General features: G+C 38.3%; 4 protein-coding genes across 7 annotated transcripts in view; 1 reads left to right on the forward strand and 3 right to left on the reverse strand.

The window, feature by feature from the left end:
- ralgapa1 (Ral GTPase activating protein catalytic subunit alpha 1) overlaps nucleotides 1–347 on the reverse strand; it is a 53844-nt gene extending 53497 nt beyond the window's left edge. The window contains exon 1 of one of the 3 annotated variants that reach the window (XM_053632294.1): nucleotides 1–347. This exon is cut by the window's left edge and continues 336 nt beyond it. The gene's annotated coding sequence lies outside the window, so the exon portion shown is untranslated. The other 2 variants (XM_053632298.1, XM_053632300.1) reach the window with 2 other exon arrangements.
- Nucleotides 348–1451: 1104 nt separating this feature from the next.
- brms1la (BRMS1 like transcriptional repressor a) lies at nucleotides 1452–5688 on the forward strand. Its single transcript, XM_053633399.1, has 10 exons — nucleotides 1452–1768; nucleotides 2395–2485; nucleotides 2662–2789; nucleotides 2948–3027; nucleotides 3108–3204; nucleotides 3277–3366; nucleotides 3500–3564; nucleotides 3673–3712; nucleotides 4092–4239; nucleotides 4805–5688. Exons 1-10 carry the CDS (start codon nucleotides 1495–1497, stop codon nucleotides 4920–4922), a joined length of 1131 nt encoding a protein of 376 aa, XP_053489374.1. The 5' UTR covers nucleotides 1452–1494; the 3' UTR covers nucleotides 4923–5688.
- Nucleotides 5689–9501: 3813 nt separating this feature from the next.
- lrrc57 (leucine rich repeat containing 57) lies at nucleotides 9502–14232 on the reverse strand. Its single transcript, XM_053633400.1, has 6 exons — nucleotides 13954–14232; nucleotides 13460–13563; nucleotides 12351–12486; nucleotides 11964–12232; nucleotides 11588–11773; nucleotides 9502–9886 (listed from the first exon to the last, which is right to left on the reverse strand). The coding sequence occupies exons 2-6, from the start codon at nucleotides 13541–13543 to the stop codon at nucleotides 9845–9847; spliced, it is 717 nt and encodes a 238-aa protein (XP_053489375.1). The 5' UTR covers nucleotides 13544–13563; nucleotides 13954–14232; the 3' UTR covers nucleotides 9502–9844.
- Nucleotides 14233–17206: 2974 nt separating this feature from the next.
- On the reverse strand, nucleotides 17207–18951 carry il17a/f2 (interleukin 17a/f2). Of its 2 annotated transcripts, XM_053633570.1 has the most exons (3): nucleotides 18794–18830; nucleotides 17928–18100; nucleotides 17207–17443 (listed from the first exon to the last, which is right to left on the reverse strand). In XM_053633570.1, exons 1-3 carry the CDS (start codon nucleotides 18809–18811, stop codon nucleotides 17215–17217), a joined length of 420 nt encoding a protein of 139 aa, XP_053489545.1. In that variant the 5' UTR covers nucleotides 18812–18830; the 3' UTR covers nucleotides 17207–17214. The 2 variants fall into 2 exon arrangements, with proteins under 2 accessions (XP_053489545.1, XP_053489544.1); XM_053633569.1 differs by having other exon boundaries at nucleotides 17928–18951.
- Between the last annotated feature and the right edge of the window lie 2624 nt (nucleotides 18952–21575).

Consider the following 21575-nt stretch of genomic DNA (forward strand, 5'->3'; position numbering starts at 1 on the left):
GATCCCAACATGGCGGAGAACAGCAGGGACAAAAACAACTCAATCGATACCAGAGCAATTCAACACATCACCTCACCGTTCACCTTTATATTCCACCCCTTTATTCATTTATTTATTTATCTAGCTATCTATTTATATATTTATTAAACACCGAAGTCAATCTTATAGTAATAAACATCACAGCATAACCTTAAACATGTTGTTTTTAACACTGCACCCATTTGCCCTGTTTTATCATTCTAATAACATTATACTCCATTATACTATACTATATACTATAATTTTTTATAGAATGATACAATTTTATTCATGAATTAAGTAAGTACATTTCCTTTTTGTTGACCAAAGTGTTGTACATAGTTAAGAACACATAAAACACAAGTATTATTACTGTTTTATATTTTATAATGTATTATAATTATATAATAATAAACTATTCATTATTATTATTTACGAAAGACATTGCATGTCATACTTTTAATAAGATTGTTAAGTAAAAGTACCAGTTTAAAATAGAAAAACCCCCTGAAAGCATTAGTCTGTTAAAAAAACACTCAATAACTGTTAGTTTTAAATACATTAAAATGTATTTACATTTTAAAATGAGTACGTATTCATATAATATAAAAGTATATATTCAATATTAAATTCATGTTCTAGCTATTTTTGTTCAAGTGTAACATTTTATTTGTTGAAATCTTTAAATTGTTTACATTTTTTTCTTTTAAAACGGCGTTCAACTTTTCGTCGTTCTGTTAATTGAGTCTAGTACAAGTGATTGTAAACATCACGGTCATGGCTCGGGGTGTTATTGGGAAATGTAGTTTTGTACCAGCCGAGACGCTACTGTTCGGAACAAACAATACGATATTTAAAAACTACATTTCCCATAATCCACCAGAGGGCGCCAGTACACAGGTCAGCCCTTCGGCTAGAAGCCAGTGAAGCAATTTTAGCCAAACATTGGAGTTTAGCTAGCAGCAAATCCAGCGGATGATGAGATAAACTTCCGGCAATTAGAGATTATTTCATTAAGTTTCCGCTTTATGAGTGAATTGTAATGTTTTATTCTGTGTAAGAAAGAAAGAAGTGAGAAGAGTGAGCTTCTGGACCGTCGCCAGATTTAAAACAGGCAGGTGGCTAACTGTTTAGCGACTTAAAGCTAGCGGTGTGTAAACATCAGCAACTATGATCTGTGTGTAAACATCAGCAACTATGATCTGTGTGTAGTGCGTGCGTACGCGCGCGTGCAGGTGACTGGGTCTGTCTGTCTGTGTGTCTGTCTGTGTGTGTGTATATATATATATATATATATATATATATATATATATATATATATATATATAATATACACACACACATATAAAAGTGTGTAAGATGCCAGTTCACTCGAAGGAGAAGAAGGAGTGTGGTGTGTTTTTCAGGTGACTGACTGACTGACTGACTGTGTGTGTGTGTGTGTATAAGTAAGTAAGTAAGTAAGTAAGTGTGCGTATGATGCCGGTTCACTCGAAGGAGAAAAAGGAACGTGTGATGTGTGTATGTGTGTGTATTTCAGGTGTGTGTGTGTGTGTGTGTGTGTGTGTGTGTGAGAGAGAGAGAGAGAGAGAGAGAGAGAGAGCGTGCGTGCGTAAGATGCCCGTTCACTCGAAGGAGAAGAAGGAGGCTCAGGAGGAGATGGAGGTGGATTACGGAGAGCAGGAGGGCAGCAGCTCAGAGGAGGAGGACACCGACACTTCATCCGGCTCTGAGGATGGAGAGAGCTCCGGTAACACACACACACACACACACACACACACAAGAAATCTACCTTCATACAGTAGTGTGCAGAAGTCTTGGCACCTTGTAGTTTAGCGTGTGTATATATATAATTAAGGATGTTTATATGTTGTGATTTTGGCATTATTGATTTGGTGCAAAAACGCTACAGAGTTTTCACACCAAATGCTGACTTTTTCCCTCGGTTTACAGTCCAATAACTAAAAGTTCAGGCTCCACAAAGTTCATAAAGGCATGGTAAAAGTAACCCATGTGACTCCAGTGGTCTATTCCCAATTTCCTGAACCAATACGAACGCTCTGTGAACTTGGTGGAGCTTGAAAGTTTTGGTTACTGGACAGTAAACGGAGGGACAGAAATCTCCCAGGTTTCATTAAAAATGTCTTCCTTTGTGTTCTGAAATGAATGAAAGTCTGACGGATTTGGAACGACATGTGGGGGAGTAATCGAAAACAGACTGTAGATTTTTGGGTGAACTGTCCCTTTAAGTAACTCAAATATTAATAATCATTCATACTTAGTCACTGTTCCAACATTAAGACAATTCACATTTTCTCTGTAAAGCTGCTGTGATGATTATACAGTGTTAAACTCTCTCTCTCCGTGTGTGTGTAGAGATGGACGATGAGGACTGTGAGAGGAGACGGCTGGAATGTCTGGATGAGATGACGAACCTGGAGAAACAGTTTACAGACCTGAAGGATCAGTACGTATTCCATTCTGAAGCCTCGTTCCAATCCCGTTGTCCACTTCCTCTAACGTCTGCTCCGCCCCTAATGATACACAGAGTTTTATTAACACAGCTGACAGAGTGGGATCGTGTGTGTGTGTGTGTGTTTGTGTGTGTGTGTGTGTGTGTGTGTGTGTGTGTGTGGGTTTCAGGCTGTATAAGGAGAGGTTGAGTCAGGTTGATGCTAAACTCCAGGAAGTGATCTCAGGAAAAGCGTCCGAGTACCTGGAACCTCTCGCCAACCTGCAGGAGAACATGCAGATCAGAACTAAAGTCGCCGGTAACACACACTGCTCACACACACTGCTCACACACTGATACATTTACATATTAATGTGTTGGATTTGTGTGGAGTGTTTTATGATGATTAATTAATAATGATGATGAGGAATATATCTGTGTGTGTGTGTGTGTGTGTGTGTGTGTGTGTGTGTGTAGGTATCTACAGAGAGCTGTGTTTGGAGTCAGTGAAACATAAATATGACTGTGAGACTCAGGCAGCGTTTCAGCACTGGGAGGTGAACAGCTCTCACACACACACACACAGTCACTCATTTACGACAAATTAACACAAAACACAATTCTGTGTGTGTTGTAGAGTGAGAAGCTTCTGCTGTTCGACACAGTTCAGACTGAACTGGAGGAAAAAATCAGACGCCTGGAGGAGGACCGACACAGTATAGACATCACCTCAGGTACATCATCATCATCATCATCATCATCATCATCATTATTATTGAGTGATGTAACTTCCTGTTTGTTTGCAGAGCTGTGGAACGATGAACTGCAGTCGAGAAAAAACAAGAAGAAAGATCCCTTCAGTCCAGACAAGAAGAAAAAACCTGTGGTTGTGTCTGATATCCTTCACCTCTCATTTATATTCTCTATATTTAATTATTTAGATATACACCGAATTGATAGCTTATACTGTGTATATATAATATAATGTATAAGTGTAGAAGTCTATATGATCTTCCTTAACCTGCACACGGCCGTATATCGTTTACATGCTGCACGATCTGGACATTCTGGAGGACTGGACCGCCATCAGAAAGGTTCAGAAATAATCTCTCACTTTTTATTTTTATATTAAATATAACTTTTATATTAAAGATGAGCACATTATCACTTCGGGTTTTTATAAAAAAATGGTATATTTTCAGGCCATGGCCACTTTGGGACCTCACAGAGTCAAACCTGATGGTAAAGTCTTTACATTCCTCATTTTTATTTATATAATTATTTAGTGTTCGAGTTTGTTTCGTTGTCAAAAAAAAAAAAAAAACAACGAAAAATTACATATTTAAAAAAAAAAAAGACAGTTTCTCCTTCTCATTATTATTATTATTATTAGATAAAAATGCATTGTGTACATCACAAGAATCATCTGACGCCATCCAGTTTCTAAATTTCTACATTTAAAAAAAACTTTTGAATGAATGACTTTTTTTGTTATTATTTTTTCTGGTGTTCACCCCCAGCGTGAGTGTCGGCTTCAACTCCGAGCCGCTGTGCATTTCCTGATTGAATATTGAGAGACTCGGGCAGTAAACGCCTCGTCTTTGTTGCGTGTGTTTCACAGTTTGTTCGTCTAAAAGTGAGAAGCAGCAGCAGCAGCAGCAGCAGCAGCACAGCGCTCGCTCGGAGGACGGACGGCTGCTGTACGATGGAGAATGGTACAGTCGAGGACAAACCATCTGTATAGACAAGAAGGATGAATTTCCCACCAGGTGCCACTCTGATTTACTGTCACGCTCATCTGTAGTGTGTGTGTGTTTGAATAACACACACACACATTCACGTCCTGTCTCTGTTTATTTACTGGGGCGGGTAGTGGATGATTCTGTGATGTTACTGTAACCATGACAACGTCTCTCTCTCTCTCGCCTGTCTGTCCCTCCCGTTCTCCTGTCTCTCACCTGTCTGTCCCTCCCTTTCTCCTGTCTCTCTCTCTCTCTCTCTCTTGCCTGTCTGTCCCTCCTTTCTCCTGTCTCTCTTGCCTGTCTGTCCCTCCCTTTCTCCTGTCTCTCTCTCGCCTGTCTGTCCCTCCCTTTCTCCGGTCTCTCTCTCTCGCCTGTCTGTCCCTCCCTTTCTCCTGTCTGTCCCTCCCTTTCTCCTCTCTCTCTTGCCTGTCTGTCCCTCCTTTCTCCTGTCTCTCTTGCCTGTCTGTCCCTCCCTTTCTCCTGTCTCTCTCTCGCCTGTCTGTCCCTCCCTTTCTCCGGTCTCTCTCTCTCGCCTGTCTGTCCCTCCCTTTCTCCTGTCTGTCCCTCCCTTTCTCCTGTCTCTCTCCCACAGTGCTATAATAACGACTATAAATCATGATGAAGTTTGGTTTAAGCGCTCGGATGGCAGCAAGTCGAAGCTCTACATCTCGCAGCTGCAGAAAGGCAAATACACCATCAAACACGCCTGAGAGAACCCGGAGAACCACGCCGTGTTCCGCAACACTGTTCCACAACCTGAGTGTGTGTGTGTATGACAGTGTGACGCTCCTTGTTTTCATTATTACAGATGTTATTTTTCTGAGGTGATCATATTTTTTGTTGAAAGTTTTCTACATGTTTTCTGTAAATACACTCCGCTCCGACTGCTGCCTGATGGATCAGTGTTACTCGTACCTGTGTGTGTGTGTGTGTGAGAGAGAGAGAGAGAGAGAGAACAATGTTTACATGTCCGTTATAGCCATGTGCCACGATTAAAGTTTCATATCACAGTAAACCGAGTGTTCCGTTATCTCGTGGTTTTTACGGAGTAAAAGCGAGAGGACAGCCAAGATGGAGAGCAGAGCCGGATGGGCCAGTACCACGCTCATGCTGTCCAATAAACACAACATCTTATATTTACACCCTCAGTGTTATAACACAGAAAACAGAGTCAAAATAAAGTGTGTAATAAAAACAGCATGAAAAATAAACATGTTAATTTGTGCACATTCATCAGCCAGACTCTAGAATTTCTTTTATCCTTCTAGAAAATAAAATCAGCTCAAAAAAGTCAGCAGGCTCTGTGAGGTGAAGTCCTGATGGACCATGACACCGTCTTCCTTTAATACACCTGAATCGGACCGGATTCAACACTAAAACACACAATTCACATTTTAGTTCGTGATTTGTTTGAATCTTACAGCAGTTTCAATTCCTGAAAATTTCCAGAAGCAGACTTTAGGAGAAAGACATTTTCTAGTAATTCCTCACAGGGAAGTATTTCCCCCTGAATGTTTTTTTAGATTAGGACAGGGGTTTTCAACTTTTTAAGATATGCGCCTCCCTTTGTTTGTCTAATCTACCTTCATCCAAGGTTGGAAACATGTTATTTATCCCCAAACATAGTTCTGCTGATGGATGGATGAGGCTCTGCAATTCTGTGAAGCTTTTATTAGTTTTTTGGCGACTAAAAATACGCCACCTCATGAAGCAGTAAGTGCTTTGACTGTCACTGTGGTTTGTTTTTGGTTTGTTAAGCCTTATCTTTGAACGTCTGTGTTTGGTTTGCAAGAGTTTTATCAGTTTCACAGGTTTCAAACCTGTTCATTTGCGAGCACCTCAGAATAAACAATACGCTGTGGACGTGGTTCGTTATTTAGTGTATTTTATGTACTGTTCATCGTACGTCTGACGTTTTGATGGAACCCAGGACTTTGGTTTTTGCAGCTATCCTCTTCTGTGTGGAACGCCCTGCTGACATGGAATGCTCATCACCATCGGTGGGGTGAAGACGTATAGACTTATTTTTCAGTCAGTTCAACTGTTGTACAATCGCTGGTATTCTTCATTTTTGTAAGCCACCAGTCCATTGTTTTGTTGTTGTTTACTACTGGAGCACTCAATCACTGACAACTCTTGTAACTGTCGCAGCCAGCGAGGATTCATAAAGGTAGTTAGCTCAATAGTATCGCTGGGGGAACTAGACAGATCGCCCTCTAGTGGATAAAAGATTTACTAGCAATGACAGCTTTAAACCCTGTTCACACAGGGAGGATTTTCGCAGCGTTAAAAACGGTCGGTTTAACGCCCCAGTGTCTGTCAGTGAGAGAGTTCACACACACGGGTAAAACACGTGGCGTCAAAGCGTCAAATACCTTTAATTATCGAGGGGTTCGTGTTTTTTTGTTTTTTTTTGACGTGCCGCGTTAAAAACTTTTCAACCAATGAGATTAGAGCTTTTGTTTACGTGCCCGGAGCCACTGAAGTTACATAAAACTACGACCTGATGACGCTCAAGTACAAAACTGTCTTACAGACGAAGAAGTCAAAAAAAAAAAAGAAGAAGAAGGAGAAGCCAGCACCCACCATTTCAGTGAGTGTATAAGTGACCCGAAATAAAATGCTCACTGCTAATAAATCATTCTGCCTACACACATAAACCAGGTGTCCTTTCACCAGATTCAGAATTACACACTAAATACTATATTAAAGTGCATTTATCATGGGCGTAACCACGCATTCTTTGGGGGGGGGGGGGCATGTCCCCCCAATGTTGAGGAAATACCAATCTGTCCCCCCAATATACAGTACAAAATATTTTCTGTATGTCCCCTTTAATGAACCCTGCCAACGGATCTGTATTTTTGTTCATCTATTATATTTATTCATGTCTATTTCTTTTTAATATATTTCCGTTTGTTAAGGAAAATAGGTGTGCCCCCCCCCCTCCAATTGTACACTTGGTTGCGCCCATACTCATTATACAATAATGCAAGTTCGTTGATATATTTTAGCAGCTCAGTCTGTAAGAAATGGAGAGAGCAGCCAAGCGTAGAAAAGTGCAGCAGAACATACGAGCTTTTTTTCAGACAGTAAGTAACTAGATACCTAAATAGTAGGTAACCTTAGCTTAGTATAGAAGGCATCATACCATGGCTTGGTTTGTTCTTAAGAACGTCAATTAACTTTTGATATTTGCACACCCACGAAGTAGGCTAGGCTAACGTCAGTTCCAGTTTTTGACCATTAACGTTACATTCACTTGCGTATCCTCCCGCCGAGTTCGTTGTGAACCCTCACGTTGTGACAGACTGTTATAAATGCGAGTGAAAGTGAGGAAAGTTGCTAAGCATTTCGTTCTTTTACACTACATTTGGGCTAAGGACAACTAAGTGATTTTACAAATATAAGGCTCAGCATAATGCTGAGGTGTGCTAGCTTGGCAACGAGAGATATGGAACTAACGTCTGAGTTGTGGCCATATTGTAGTTATCCATTCAGAAATAGTTATGGCAGTTTGTCTTTAGAATTAAGAAAAGAAAACTCCAATACCCTTTACATAGATAACGTTTCCGGTTACCACTATATATTGTTGTACACTTTGTACACTTATTACATAGCAAGCTAAACAGCATGGTGACATTAACATAATAAATGACACCAATTACACAAACAGAATATTCAGTTTATCAAATTAAAATGATAATCTAAGTCAGGACCCCCCCCCCCCCATGCCCATAACATGGTTACGCCCTTGGCATTTATTATGTTGTGGCTGGTTTTTGACGACAATGAAACGCAAGCATATATTCTAAATTATCCATTTAATTATTTCACTGTTGTTTTCTACACTAAATAGTGTATTATCATATTGACCACAAAAAAAAAAGACTTTTCAACACTTCATCAATTTACAGGAACATTAACATTTTTGGGCACAACAATAGTTGCCCTATAACCCTCCCAAAAAACCTAAAATAATCTGGGTCTTCACATGAGTACATAAACGCTATCGTTGTGACTTTGATATAATTCAAATCATTACTTATCTTAAAAGAGTATACTGTTTAAAATGAGAACTTTAAGCATTTATCTTTAAAGAAGTATTTCTGTGAGCTCGCAGAAAGTGTGTGAACGGCTTAAAGACGTAAACACTGTCTCTCTTCTTCTCGTCAGTGATAAGCGGGTGTCAGAAACGGAAAGTTGTGCAGCGCCACCTTGTGTACCGGAGTATTTCTGCGTTTCAATAAGCGCCACCTTCTGTCAGAGAGTGAATTTACACTTCATTCAGCGCGTCGCTCGTGGATAACACCTGGGTGTGAACACAAAACAACACGGAGGAAATCGTCCCGGTGTGAACAGGGCTTTACATTCACAGCTGTGTCAGTTTTCTTCATTCACTGAGTGATTATTGCAATGAACTATGAACAGTCATGCTATAATGTACATTATGCTATATGTATAATGTATGAATGTATTCATAGGTCATTATACACACAGCCTTCATTAACTCTCTAAATAATATCAGAATTTAAAGTGAGCACGTTTGTGAGAAACTCTTTTAAAACCTTGTTGACGCAGGTCAGCCTTAATTCTGCTTTTAATAAATGTCTTTACATTTTTTAAAAGTGTTTGGTTTAAAATGTGTTTGAGTTTATAATCAGATACCCTTTGTCGTGTGTGTGTGTGTGTGTGTACACAGCCATTAGGACCATTAACTCATTATGAGCCGAACATCATTAAACCCATTTCTTTATATATGCATTTATTATTTTTTTTATATTACATATGACACATTTGAGCACATTACTGTTCAGACCTGTGCTGATTTTTCATTTTCTCATCATGGTCACCGTCGTGTCCACTCTCACGGTCAAAAGATTACGGGATGTCGTCCTTTACGGTGTGCAAAATAAGAAAAATGGGGTCTGAGCGGGACACGGGGAGGGGGCGCCAATATTTTTTGCGGCGGATGTTTTTGCATATATTGTATAGTGTAGTGTCGACACGCGGCTTGTTGAAGACGGAGTAAACTGTGAAGCGTAAACACACATGCTTTCAACGGTAGGAGAAGACACAGTATTAGTACGAATAAGACGTTAATAAGAGGTGTACGTATACTTTTGCAACTTTCTGATGCATACATTTAGGTTTAACAGTCACTGAAATTGATCTTTTTCAAAATACATATGTGGTGGTTTTATATCATGATTATTGGAGTTTTAAGTATGTCAGGTGGACTGTGTAAACCAATAAACATGCAGAGAGAGAGAGAGAGCGAGAGACATGTAATGATAGCTGAGAATTTATCACCTGTATTTCAGAGTGTGTAAAGACGTTAAAGTGTGTTAGTGCAGTATTGGAGCCTTTAGTTTTTAACACTCGTTGTCTTCACACTGCTGTTAATATGAGAGTAAAACAGAAGAACCGTATGTTGTAATCGTAATGACACCTTCAGGTTATACCGTAGTGTGTTATATGCTTCCAGACACAGGCTGGTTTCCTGGTTCCTCACTGAAGTTTTCCGTACAGCAGGAACTCAGCGCTGGAGTTTTAACCTTCATTGAAATATTTTTCTCTACTTTTCTGCCGTGCTCCTAGTTACCCATTTATTTGTTGTTTTTTTTGTCCTTCATGCAAATTTCTTCTTCGTTGCCGTGAACCGCTCCATGTACTGTGAAAAGAAGAAAAAAAAAATCATTGATCAATAAACACATTTCATCCTGGTGTAACAGTGATCGGTGTTTTTCAGTACATCACTGGGACCGATTCAGTACTACACAAACACTGTATATGAGAAGATTTATGATTTTATATATTTAAATTTAAAACACATTTCCAGGCTTTAGCTCATTTATAGTCCTCATACAGCGTGTGTTAAATGCAGTAAAGGTAAATGTTAATGTAAACAGTATATACAGTGCAGGAGTTCATCATTAACATCATTAATAATGAAGTGTGTGTAAATGTTAGTTTATTACACGTTCTATTCAGTGTGTATAGTGTACTTTATTTCTGCAGTACTTCACTGTGACCACCAGGTGGCAGCAGAGTCACACAGCTGAATGGTGTTTTAGGTGAAGGACACGGAATTATTTAAATACAGATCTGTAGCACATTTCATCTGGACTTTTGTGTGTTTATGTGGCAAAATTATGTACACAAGATTAAGAAATTTCTATTTCGCTGATATAAAAATGAAAGAAATTATTTTATAACACAATAAATGCCTAACCTTTAATCGCATGTTATATTAACTGATGTGTGTAGATTTATTCATCAGTAAGAACACAATTATATGACTGATGTAAAATGTGTCTGAAATAAAAATCCATAAAGCTCATACTTAATCTCAAATAAATCTGTCCTCCTGGGAAAAAACAAACAAAAAAACAGCCCACAGTTGCCATACTGATTCTGCACCTATGCATTCTACACTGTGTGTATGTAAACTGATTTATTAAACATGCTAGTTTTATCTAGGTGTCTCTCTGGAATGTATAAAACATTTTTCAATAAACTCGATCGTCTGAGAGCAGAGAGAATATTGTGCACAATACGGAACGGATTATCAGCGCAGGCACTGATTTTAATTAATTAATTAAATAAATAAATAATAAAGACATGAAGTGTTCTGACTCCAGGCTTGACCTGAACGCGTTCCTGTTTATCCTCTTTGCTATTATTTTGGAAAAATTCAGACCAGATTTAGCTTTTTGTTTCAAAAATAAACCCACATCAGCCCTGTTTTCCTTTCAAACCTTCAGTGTTTACAGTCAGCGCCTCAGCGAGAGACGAGTCTGTGGGCATGGCCTAAAGGTGCAAAAAATCATTATTAACCTGAAAAACTACTTAAGTGATCAGATTATCTGGTGTGTTAGCCTTCTCCATATTCCACATGTAAACATTTTAAAAAGTGATGAAGCAGCATTTGTTTTTTATATATAACAGATCTGGAACACAAGCTCCGTTTATCACTGATTAAAAAGACAACATAGTTACTTATTGTACTATAATGTAATTTTAATCTATTTTATATATATAGATATTTATGTTCTTATGTTTTTTTCTGTCAATGCTATTATTCGTTGCATTTTTATAATTTTTCTGTTGTTTTTTTTATCATTTAAATATATGAAAAATGCTACATGAATAAAATGTATTATTATTTTTTATTAAGAGTAGAGCTTGAACAATATTCCAGAAAATATGATAGAAAAATTGTTCATCCCCGCAGGACTTTAATTCTTTAATATTCACCTCATAAAAGCACAATAACATCAGAGATAAAGACCAACCAATCATCCTGATAGTGCACAATGTCTGTGTGTGTGTGTGTGTGTGTGTGTGTGTGTGTGTGTGTGTGTGTGTGTACCTGGTCGTATCCGTCGAGGTCGCGCAGCATCTTCACCTCGAACAGGTTTCCCTCAACGGACAGCAGAGCCACACTGGACTGTGAGAGGATGGTGGAGGGGATGGAGGAGAGTTCCAGACAGTTCTCCTCCAACCTGAGCACCTTCAGTCTCGGGCAGCGAGAAACTTCCGGAGACAGAGCCGAGATCTGAAACACATCAGCGTCCGTCCGTCACTACAGAGCCGCAGCCGCTAACGCAGACGGCTAGATGAAGAAGTAGTAATGTTATTCGTTATTAATATTAAATATAGTAAATACGAATATTTTTCCAATGGCCAAACCCCCGAAAGGCAGTCTTGGTGATATCAGATATCAGTAATAAAGTGAGCTCATGGACCTGGTTCTGGTTGAGGTTGATCTCGATGGCTTGCAGCTCGGACACCTCGGCAGGAACGGCCTGTATGCGGTTCTTGGACAGGTCCAGGACGTCGAGATGACGCAGGGAGCCGAGGAAGCTGGGAAATTCCCTGAACTGATTGGCCGAGAGACCGAGCGTGCGCAGAGCTTTCAGCTGAGAGAACGAGGTGGGGAGCTGAGCGAGCTGATTACCGTTTAACACCAACGTCTCCAACTTACTCAGCTTCCCCATCTCGGCAGGGAGACTGGCTGTGTTCACACACACACACACACACACACACACACACTTAGCAGTGCTTTTAGTAAACTCAGGCGGTTGTTGCTGATGGTATTGTTATTAAGGTGAAATAAAGGAACGGGTTCTCACTCAGACGGTTGTTGCTGATGGTCAGACTCTTCAGGTGCTGGAAGTTTCCTATAAACGCGGGCAGCGTCTCGATCCTGTTGTTAGACAAGTCGACAGTGCGCAGATTCCCACTGAGCCGCTGTAACTCCTCTGGAAACTGCACATCACCAGACACAGGAAATACACAAGTGTATAACATCCTGTCCGTACAGTCACGCAACACATAGCTACAACACACTACACATAAGAGTCAACTCTGTACATGCACAGATATTCTGGACCGGAGAGAACGCGGTTTTACAATAAACCATGACAAAGGGTGAGGGGAAATCTCAAAACATCTGGTGTTGAAGTTTACTCTATTAAGTCTTCTTTTGGCAAGAGGATATTCATCTAAATCACTATAACTAATCTAAATGCAGAAAAGTCTCAACAGAAAAAGTTTATATTCTGTTTTTGCCACTCCTGACATTTTCTGAAAATCAACAAGTCAGAAGAAGACATTAAGCCCCGCCCACTTCACAATCACGTCAAGTGGTCCCTGAAAAGCTCAATTCCTCTATGCCAGTTTATATATTGTCATAATACACACATCAACGACATAAACCTTATCTCATAAACCACACTAACAAGTATTTTCAGTCTGTATTTTTAAACCATTTTTCCCTTAAAATGAAAAAGTTGCATTTAAACCTCCGTGTCTAGATGCACTCTTGAACTTTTACGTTAATTATAAGCGTAATACAGAGAGATTTCCCAAATAGTGTTGGATTTTTATTCAGTTTCGTTCTGAGAAATTTTATACTGAGAATTTTTTTTACTAAATAATTGATTGTCCATTAAACTTTTCTGTAAAGGTGTTTCTCTTGAGTGTTACAGTGAAATTAACATTTTAATTCTAGCAACCAAACCAAAGACTTGTTAGTTTGATTACATATGAAAATGTACACATATTAAAATATTTAGATTAAAGCTCATTTGCATAAATAAACGTAGATTCTTAAAATAAAAAAAAGTTACAGAAGAAAAAAACCTTACGAAAATAAGCTGGTGGGGTTCAATGTGATGTCTATTATTTTGACTGCAGTGTGTAATAATCTGAGTACTGTGTTGTTTGTTTGTTTGTTTACCTCCTGCAGGTTTTTACCCCTTAACTGAAACACTCCGGTTTTTTGTGAGGTCTCCAGGTGAGCTTTGAGAGCGCTGTTCCCCATTTACACTGCCTCTCTTTACTCTACAACAATACACACACAGGTTTATTTCACTTCTACACTGCATGCACACACACACACACACACACACACTCCTGTACCCTCTCAGTGCCTCACTGACTGGATTATAGAGGCTCATTTACACGGGCTGTGTTTCAAATGGCTATTACGTGTCTATGCACGTACACTACATAGAGTGTAGAATAATGGCGTCTATGCCCTATGTAGTGCACTACATGTTCACCAAAGCGCCATTTCGGATACAGCTAACAACAGCTACTAATCTCAACACAGAGATACTGCGTCGCTACACATCACCTAACATCATTAAACACGACTATCTAAATTGCAAATCACATCTAAATAGTAACCGAAACCAAAAACGTTAGTTATAAAATAATAACATTATTTACCTCGCTAGCTAGCTAGGTAGCCAGCTAAACTATCTCCGGTATCAAAAGCTAATCCAAAAGTAAACCAGCCGCGGATAACAAACTCAGTATACAAGTAAACTAAACACAGCAAATCTCACTTTAACTCAAATCTGACAGGAAAAATATCTCCCATAAAATGAAGAAAGTTTGGAAATAATAGAACGCCAGGATGGGGAAGGTGCTAACAAGCTAACTAGTTGACATACAGACCAGAGCTGTGTAGTTTTTTTTTATCAACCCATATTCCGACAAATCCCGCCTCCTCTGCTCGGATTGGATAATAGTGCTAATGTGAGTCCGCGGATTGGACTGCCGAGGAAGATTGTTCGACAGCTGAGGGTTGAATAAGGCGGAAGTTGTCAGGATATGTTTAGAGGGAAAAACTCGTCAGTGGGTGGAAACAGCTCCAACTGAGACACGAGCTTTGTTTATAAACGCTAATCCAGCGGGTGGCGCTGCAGGGTGACGTGTGGAAGCGTTTTAAAGCAATTCGAGGATTTTAAGAGCTTTTAAGAAATGTATGAGAGAACCGAAAATGGTATGGTCCAAGGGAAGCTTTTAATGAGATGAATGAGGTTAAAAAAACAAGTTTTAATTACTGGAAGCTTTTCGGAAACTGCGCTCATTAGTGACACCTGGTGGACAAATGAGGAAGAGCGGAAAGACAAGACATGAAAAGAAAAAAGAAAGACAGAAAGAAGAGAGATAGAGAAAGAGAGAAGAGAGAATAAAGAAATTCATGGAGTCGTTGACCTAACAAAACTAAAAATATTATTTTCAAAAAATATATATATAAAATTTTAAAAGTATTTATAAGTTGAATATTAAAGATTTCTGATGTGTTAAAAAAGGAAAGTAAAACAGTTTGTTTAATCTGTGTATTTTGGACTTTTTTCTTCCATATGACTTTCTCTTTTTTTTCTTCAGTAAATGAAAAGTATAAAAGTACAGTGAAAGGTATTTTCTGTTATTTCTGTAGATTCTGTATTGGTTTTTTTTTTTTTTTTTTACACAAGTTATTTATTATTATTATTATTTTAATTTCCAATATCTCTGTGTCTAAAGGAAATGGAGAATCTGATTAAAATCCTGTAAAATAAATAAATAAATAAATAAGAAGAAAATGAACACTAAGAGTGTAACACTAAATTTTAATTGTCTCCTTGCTATTGTAACGCTATTATAACTGTTTATTCTAAATAATAATTTAATTAATTCATATTTATTTATATTTCACATTATTTCACATATTTACATATTTCAGATGTAATATATAATATGAAGCTTCCCTGTGTACTTATTCACTCTCTTTGATGCACTGTATGGTTTATTTGTTTGTTTGTCGGGGGGAAAAAACAGCACAAAATATTACATGTGAATTTATTCTTTAAAAGCTTTTAATTTGTAGGCTATTAAACTCTGTCATTTTTAGACACGAACTATAAAACAGCTTCAGTACCATTTTATTTAAAATAAAAATTATCTTTGAACAAATTCAGCATCATAATCATCATTTCTGCTCAGAGAAAACATTTCAATACGTGAATCTCATATCAACACTGTATAGCAGAGCTTCCCAAACTTCAGAGGTGTAAGAGCCCTTGAAACTATTGTTAATGCGCGGGACAGACGGTCAGTTCTTTTCAGTTGTGTATCGTTTGAAATGACGGCTCATTTTCTGAAGCTTCACTAAGTACCATTAAGTGTAATACAGAGTTATCTTGGGTTATATTTCCAGCTAGCATGTTTTCCTGCTAGTTTATCCCTCAACTAGGCAAATGTCGGGCAAATGAGTAGATCAGTGACTCAGACTAGGTATCACTGGCCTCCTTCATTCAGTATTAATGTTAGCTATGACATTAGCTATGAGCCTTGAGGGAGTCAAAGTCAAGTCAATACTGAGTCCAAATGAAAGCGAGTGCAATGAAAAAGGCCTACATTTAAGCTAGTTCGCTTCATTCATTCATCCATGCATCGGTGATTAGGCCGTAGAGAGAGTTAGTTCCTGTCAAATTTTGTGCATGAGGAAATAAAACACGAACAGTATTTTTCTAAACGTAGTCTAGACCATGTTTATCCAGAGAGACCAGTGCCCAAGATGAAACAAGTTCAAATATCAATTCCAATATATGTATCAAACATTTGTTAACACTTGCTGTAATCTAGCTATAATCACACAGGCACGCAGACACAAATACACACACTCAGTATCTCTCTCTCTCTCTCTCTCTCTCTCTCTCTCTGCTAGCATCTTAAACATTGTGTAACTGTGTTAGGGGTCACTAATAGATAAACATATGCTATTTTAGTCTTTACTGCTATCCTGAAACACTGCACTAGCAGAGGAGCTCAGCTATACAAATGGGCAGATTTTTCTTTCATCAAGTGACTCTGAATGAGTGGAACAACAGAAAGTCAACAAAACAAACCTGAAATTGTACAGAAACATTTATTGAAAAGTCATAAATTATAAATCTCAATCATATAAAGCTCAAGGTTTGGAGTTGCAGAAAATCGTATTATAGAAATAATGTCCAATTTGGGGTCATTTGCCGAAAATGTGTTTGGAAACCCTGTGTTAAACATTGTGTAATTCCTCAAAAACACTGAAAATGAAAACAAGTTAAATTTCGTTTTCATTTCAGGTACATTATTACTTCTATTAGTTGTATTATTGCTTTCTGATACACAGTCATTAGCAGTACGGACGCCACTCAAAACCGCTTCATTAAAACACATAAAGCTGACTGTTGAAAAATATCACTTCTTAGACTGAGTTAGGGACTTCATCTTGCATAATTCATGCAGAAGCTAATGTCAGTTGTTGTTTATAGACCACAAATAGTTTTATCTTCACAATGAAGTCCATCAAGTCCATAATAAAACCTTATTGCCAGCATCTATTATCTTACATTAACGTTATCATAGTTTTCTGTAGAGTGTCAATGATTAGTGTATATCAGTGAAGATACATACTGTATATTCGCAACAATATAGATTAAAACTCTGATTAAAACTCATATATATATATATATATATATATATATATATATATATATATATGTATATTATTCAGTGCGAAATAATAATCAGCTCAAATCACATCTAGTCACAATTTCACAATTAATATTTGATACATCTTTGGAAAAATGTCTAAAAAAAATGTTTAGAATAAAGCTTGTTTTATTTGATTTATTTGTGAAGTGTTAAAACCGTTCGGTTGACATGGACTCCGAGGCGTCATGGCGATGATTTGGACCACACACACGTGCAGCCCACGGTGACTCTCTGGAACTTCACACTGAAGCACTTCCTGTTTGTCGGGTCCTGCGTGAGCACCAGCATGGTGCTGTATATCGGCAGTGAGTTCAGCTCCCTGTGCTGGTGGCTGTGAGGATTCGTGCAGTGATGAGACTCACACTTGGCCTCAAATATCACTCTGGGGATCCTGTGGGCGCTGCTGTGGGGACTGCCGGATCAGAAACAACACAACATCGTGAAAAAACGTCACGTAAAATTCATCACTGTGCTCTAAATCCTGACATTCACAGAGCAACTCTTCTGTTTTAACCTCCAGTCAAGTTCTGGATCGTGATTGGTCAGAAGGTCTTGATTAGTTTTCTATAACGGCAGCTCTGACAGTAGCGCAGGTTTATATTAATGTGCTCGTTCTAATGCGTTATCGTTTCTATACTAACAGCTCATTCCTCTCACTTTATTGATTAAAAAATAAAATCATTGATATGGTGAAGTTTTCTGTAAGGAAATGTTTATATAACATGCCTGGAAGGAGTCTCCAGTGTCAGAGGTAAAGCGCTAACAGACATCGAACCTTCCAAATGATTATTAGTAGTAGTTGTATTAGGAGGACTTGAAGTATTCATAAAGTTATTATTATTAGTATTATTATTAATAGTAGTAATAGTAGTATTAGTAGTACGCATGTTACTCACATCCAGTTCCAGGCAGACAGCGAGCGGTTGTTGATGTTGCTGTTTCCTTTCATTGTATCTGACTCCGGAGTGTGGAAGTGTTTTGGGATTATCAGGCCGATGTCGCAGATCGTCGTCTGTTCAGATGTGGCGTGTGTGAGACTCAGCATCAGAAATCCCCAAGAGAACACAGCCTGTGGGAATGAATGCTTGGATTGAGACAGTTCCCGTGGAAAGTCTGCTAAATTCATGTCCACTAAATGTACAGAGCATTTTTTTCACGGTAAGTGATGAAAAACCAAGAAACCATGCTAGGTTTTATGTTTATATACCATTAATATTTAATTCTATAATCATGTTGCAGCTCCAGCACTAGTACAGAATATTACAAAAAAAAAAAAAGTTTTCATTATACACCTCACTTTATTTATTATTCTTTAAGATAAATAACCGAATAATAAACCTGGACATTACGGAGTTAACCTGATCATATATAAAACCCTTATTACGGTGCATTAAATGCAAACAATATATAAACAGAGCCAGGCAATGCTTCACAATAGACAGTTAATAACTGATTTATGGATGATATAATATACAGCTAATTTCTTCTCATTGCATAAACATTTTCTCAATGAAGAGCAATTTGTATATGCAAATGAGTACCTATATTATGTCACAACCAGTTTGCTGCATTAGGTTAGCGGTTATATTCACCTTTATCTAATATAATCATGTGTTTTGAGTATCGATTCTATTTTATTATCAGTTGTAAATCGTTTTGTTTCTTGTCAAGCTTCTCTAGATCTTCCTGAATCTGAAGATCGCGTGCTATACTCTATAAATAACTTATTATCATGATTAGAATTCCTCGTTAGCGTACGTACCATTCGTTTTAAGCTCATCGTTACTGCTTCTCAGTTGATTTTCTAAAATCTCAATGCTTCTCATGTTTGTGCTGCCTCTATATATAGTTGAGAGCAATGAGCACATAAAGTTGTTTTATCTGATAATCTGCCCTATCTCTGACCTGGATTACGTTATCAGATCATTTAATTGGAAAGGCACACCAAATTAGGGTGATTTTTGCATTTCTTAGAAAAAAAAAGGGAGTGAAAAAACCCCTCAAAAGTTGTCACGCAACTGAAGCAACTGGGCCTGAAAGATGTGCGAACTCGTAAAGCAGGGGGTCTTTGGTGCTTCCACATGTGCAGCGTTTAGAACCCTGAACAGAACCCTGGTGTGTTTTGCTATTCGCTGCGGTTCTTTAGGCAGACGAGAACTCAGCGGTGACACTCGGGTGTGGAACAAAACAGTCGGAAGGATCTGAACAAGGTTCTGACCCAGTTCCAATCGAACTATAGTGCGGTTTGATTGCGGTGGGAAAGTGAATCGATTCTGAATCAACTCCCCTACAGGAAGTGAATCAACCATGCCATGTGCTTTGGGTTGCAGCATTTTTTGTTGATGTGATCTGATAAACTGAGCCACACGATGCAAACTGAGCCACAGAGCTGTAGCGCTGCAGTAATGCTGTCTATTCTGGACACTTGGACAGAAAAAAGAGATAATAAACACTGAACGCTCATGATGTTCTAAAATATTATTCATTTAATTATCGAATCATTTATTGTTCCCTGTTTTCCATGCTCGGATGATTTTTTAAAGCTTTCTACAAACACTTGGTAAAGGTTTGTGTATTGCGTAAAACATTCACCAGGACGTTTTCAACTCAACACACACCTCAGAGCTTAAAACTGTGCAGTGTGAATCCAAAGCATACAGCAAATGACTCAAAAGAATCAGTTTTGCTGTGATTCAGACTCCACAAACGGACTAATAGGTGTGAAAACTCCCTCAAGTGGACTAAGAAGCAACTGAACACAAAAAGCCAGTGGCCCATGAAGCGCAATAAGCACACGGAATATGAATCAGCAGCTTCTGACCAATCAAAATCCAGAAATCAGTAGTGCTGTGGTGTAAACCAGGGGTTCCCAAACTGCTTTTGTCAGCTGAATTCCCTGCTGTGATGTTAAGCAGAATATCATTCCGTGAAACTTCATTAGCTTGTGTGCTTTAAGGGTTTTATGAGTTTCTATCTTTTGTTTCCAAATATCTTTTTAAGAACGCTGACATCATACTTTCAGACATACAGTACCACACGCAGGGGGTGGGGGTGTGGCCTCATCACTGTCCGTGCACATTCATCCAATTTTTTAAACATTCCTCGCTGTACTTATATAACTTTACAAGGTTTGGAGCGTTCATTGTCAGATTTGTGCTTGAATGTTCCTCCTCTTTTGATTTTCTTGATTAGCCATGAAGAATGAACCGGCTCAATAACAATGTAGTTTATGTTTAACTCTCACATGCTCAGGACTGATATCACATGACATTCAATTCAATCGGCTTTGCATGGACAGCAATAATCTAATTATTGACCTTATTTTGAATAAGACAATATTCTGATTAATATTCTGATTCACCGAGTCGCTTTTAGAATACTCCTTTCATGTTCCCGTTTTACATGTTATAGAACACAGATCGATTAACGGCACACATCATTACGTAACCACACCACGCCGTCCGACGTTCCCTCCAGAGTTTCTCGTATCAACATACAGTTGGTTTTCGTTATGGTACCGTATACAGTTTTGGGTGTTTTTATTTTTAATTTTACGAAAGCTTCAAGTGCAGTTAATTACTTGTCTTGCTACACGTGCAAATAGACGACTGCTTGAAGCCGTGGGCTGCGTCCCAAACCGCATACTTACCTACTATATAGTAGCTGAAATATACGTATTCGCCTACTATATAGCAGGTAAGTACGTGGTTTGGGACGCAGCCGTACTCTCTTGTTTGCGAGAGTAAAACGGTTGAGCGCTGCCGTGTGTGTACGTGTCCTGTCGCAAAATGCGGTGAAAACTCTCACACGACGTTAATAGTGTGATTAAGGTGTGTACATGTCTTTAATACACGTCGATAATGTGACTAAAACAGGAAAACTCCGCACGTCTTAATTCTATTTGTGTTTACTTCGAGTATGACTTTAGTCGGATTATTGCTGTTTACATGGTAGTTTATTAATCAGAGTATCGTCTTAATCGGATTAATATCGGATTATTGTTGTCTATTTAAACGTACGGCATTTCCATCACAGCACCTCGAACCACCTGCAAAAAAAACAGAAATGTAACATATACTTAAATATGAAAACCAAAAAAAAAGTTGGACATTTATAAAAATGTGACTTTTAACCTGTCTTAAAGAATCTTATATACTTTATACATTGTGTAAAATAAATAACTGATTTTGTTTAACCTAGAATTTAAAATGAATTTCACTTATTCCGCATTTATTCTTCTACGCAAATTAAAGGAGTAAACATGGACATTCTGAATATGCTAAAACAAGCATAAAAAATGAGTGCAGTGAATTTTTGCACTAAAACCAGGAGCCGTTGGCGTGAATGTTTGTGTGCGTTAACGGTAGCCTTTTAAGTACATGTGAATGGATATGAATTCGTTTCTGCACATTCAGAAGCGATTTATCTGTCGATCTGATCTGTGTGTGAGATTTGTACTGCTGATAATGATCATGATTATACAGTAAAAACATGCAGACACGACCTTACTGTCCTATTTTCTCTGCCCACACGAAGACGACGCT

This window comes from Ictalurus furcatus, chromosome 9, assembly GCF_023375685.1.
Source record: "Ictalurus furcatus strain D&B chromosome 9, Billie_1.0, whole genome shotgun sequence".
Taxonomy (NCBI): domain Eukaryota; kingdom Metazoa; phylum Chordata; class Actinopteri; order Siluriformes; family Ictaluridae; genus Ictalurus; species Ictalurus furcatus.

Coding starts and splice junctions, on each gene's coding strand:
- brms1la (XM_053633399.1), top strand. CDS start 1,495: ATGATGCCGGTTCACTCGAAGGAGAAAAAGGAACGTGTGATGTGTGTA. Junction 3,367..3,499: donor AAAACCTGTGGTTGTGTCTG/ATATCCTTCACC, acceptor TAACCTGCACAC/GGCCGTATATCGTTTACATG. Junction 4,240..4,804: donor AAGGATGAATTTCCCACCAG/GTGCCACTCTGA, acceptor TCTCTCCCACAG/TGCTATAATAACGACTATAA.
- lrrc57 (XM_053633400.1), bottom strand. CDS start 13,543: ATGGGGAACAGCGCTCTCAAAGCTCACCTGGAGACCTCACAAAAAACC. Junction 11,774..11,963: donor TCAACCTCAACCAGAACCAG/GTCCATGAGCTC, acceptor GATGTGTTTCAG/ATCTCGGCTCTGTCTCCGGA. Junction 9,887..11,587: donor ACCTCGACGGATACGACCAG/GTACACACACAC, acceptor TTCTTTTCACAG/TACATGGAGCGGTTCACGGC.
- il17a/f2 (XM_053633569.1), bottom strand. CDS start 18,157: ATGAATTTAGCAGACTTTCCACGGGAACTGTCTCAATCCAAGCATTCA. Junction 17,444..17,927: donor CTGTCTGCCTGGAACTGGAT/GTGAGTAACATG, acceptor CTGATCCGGCAG/TCCCCACAGCAGCGCCCACA.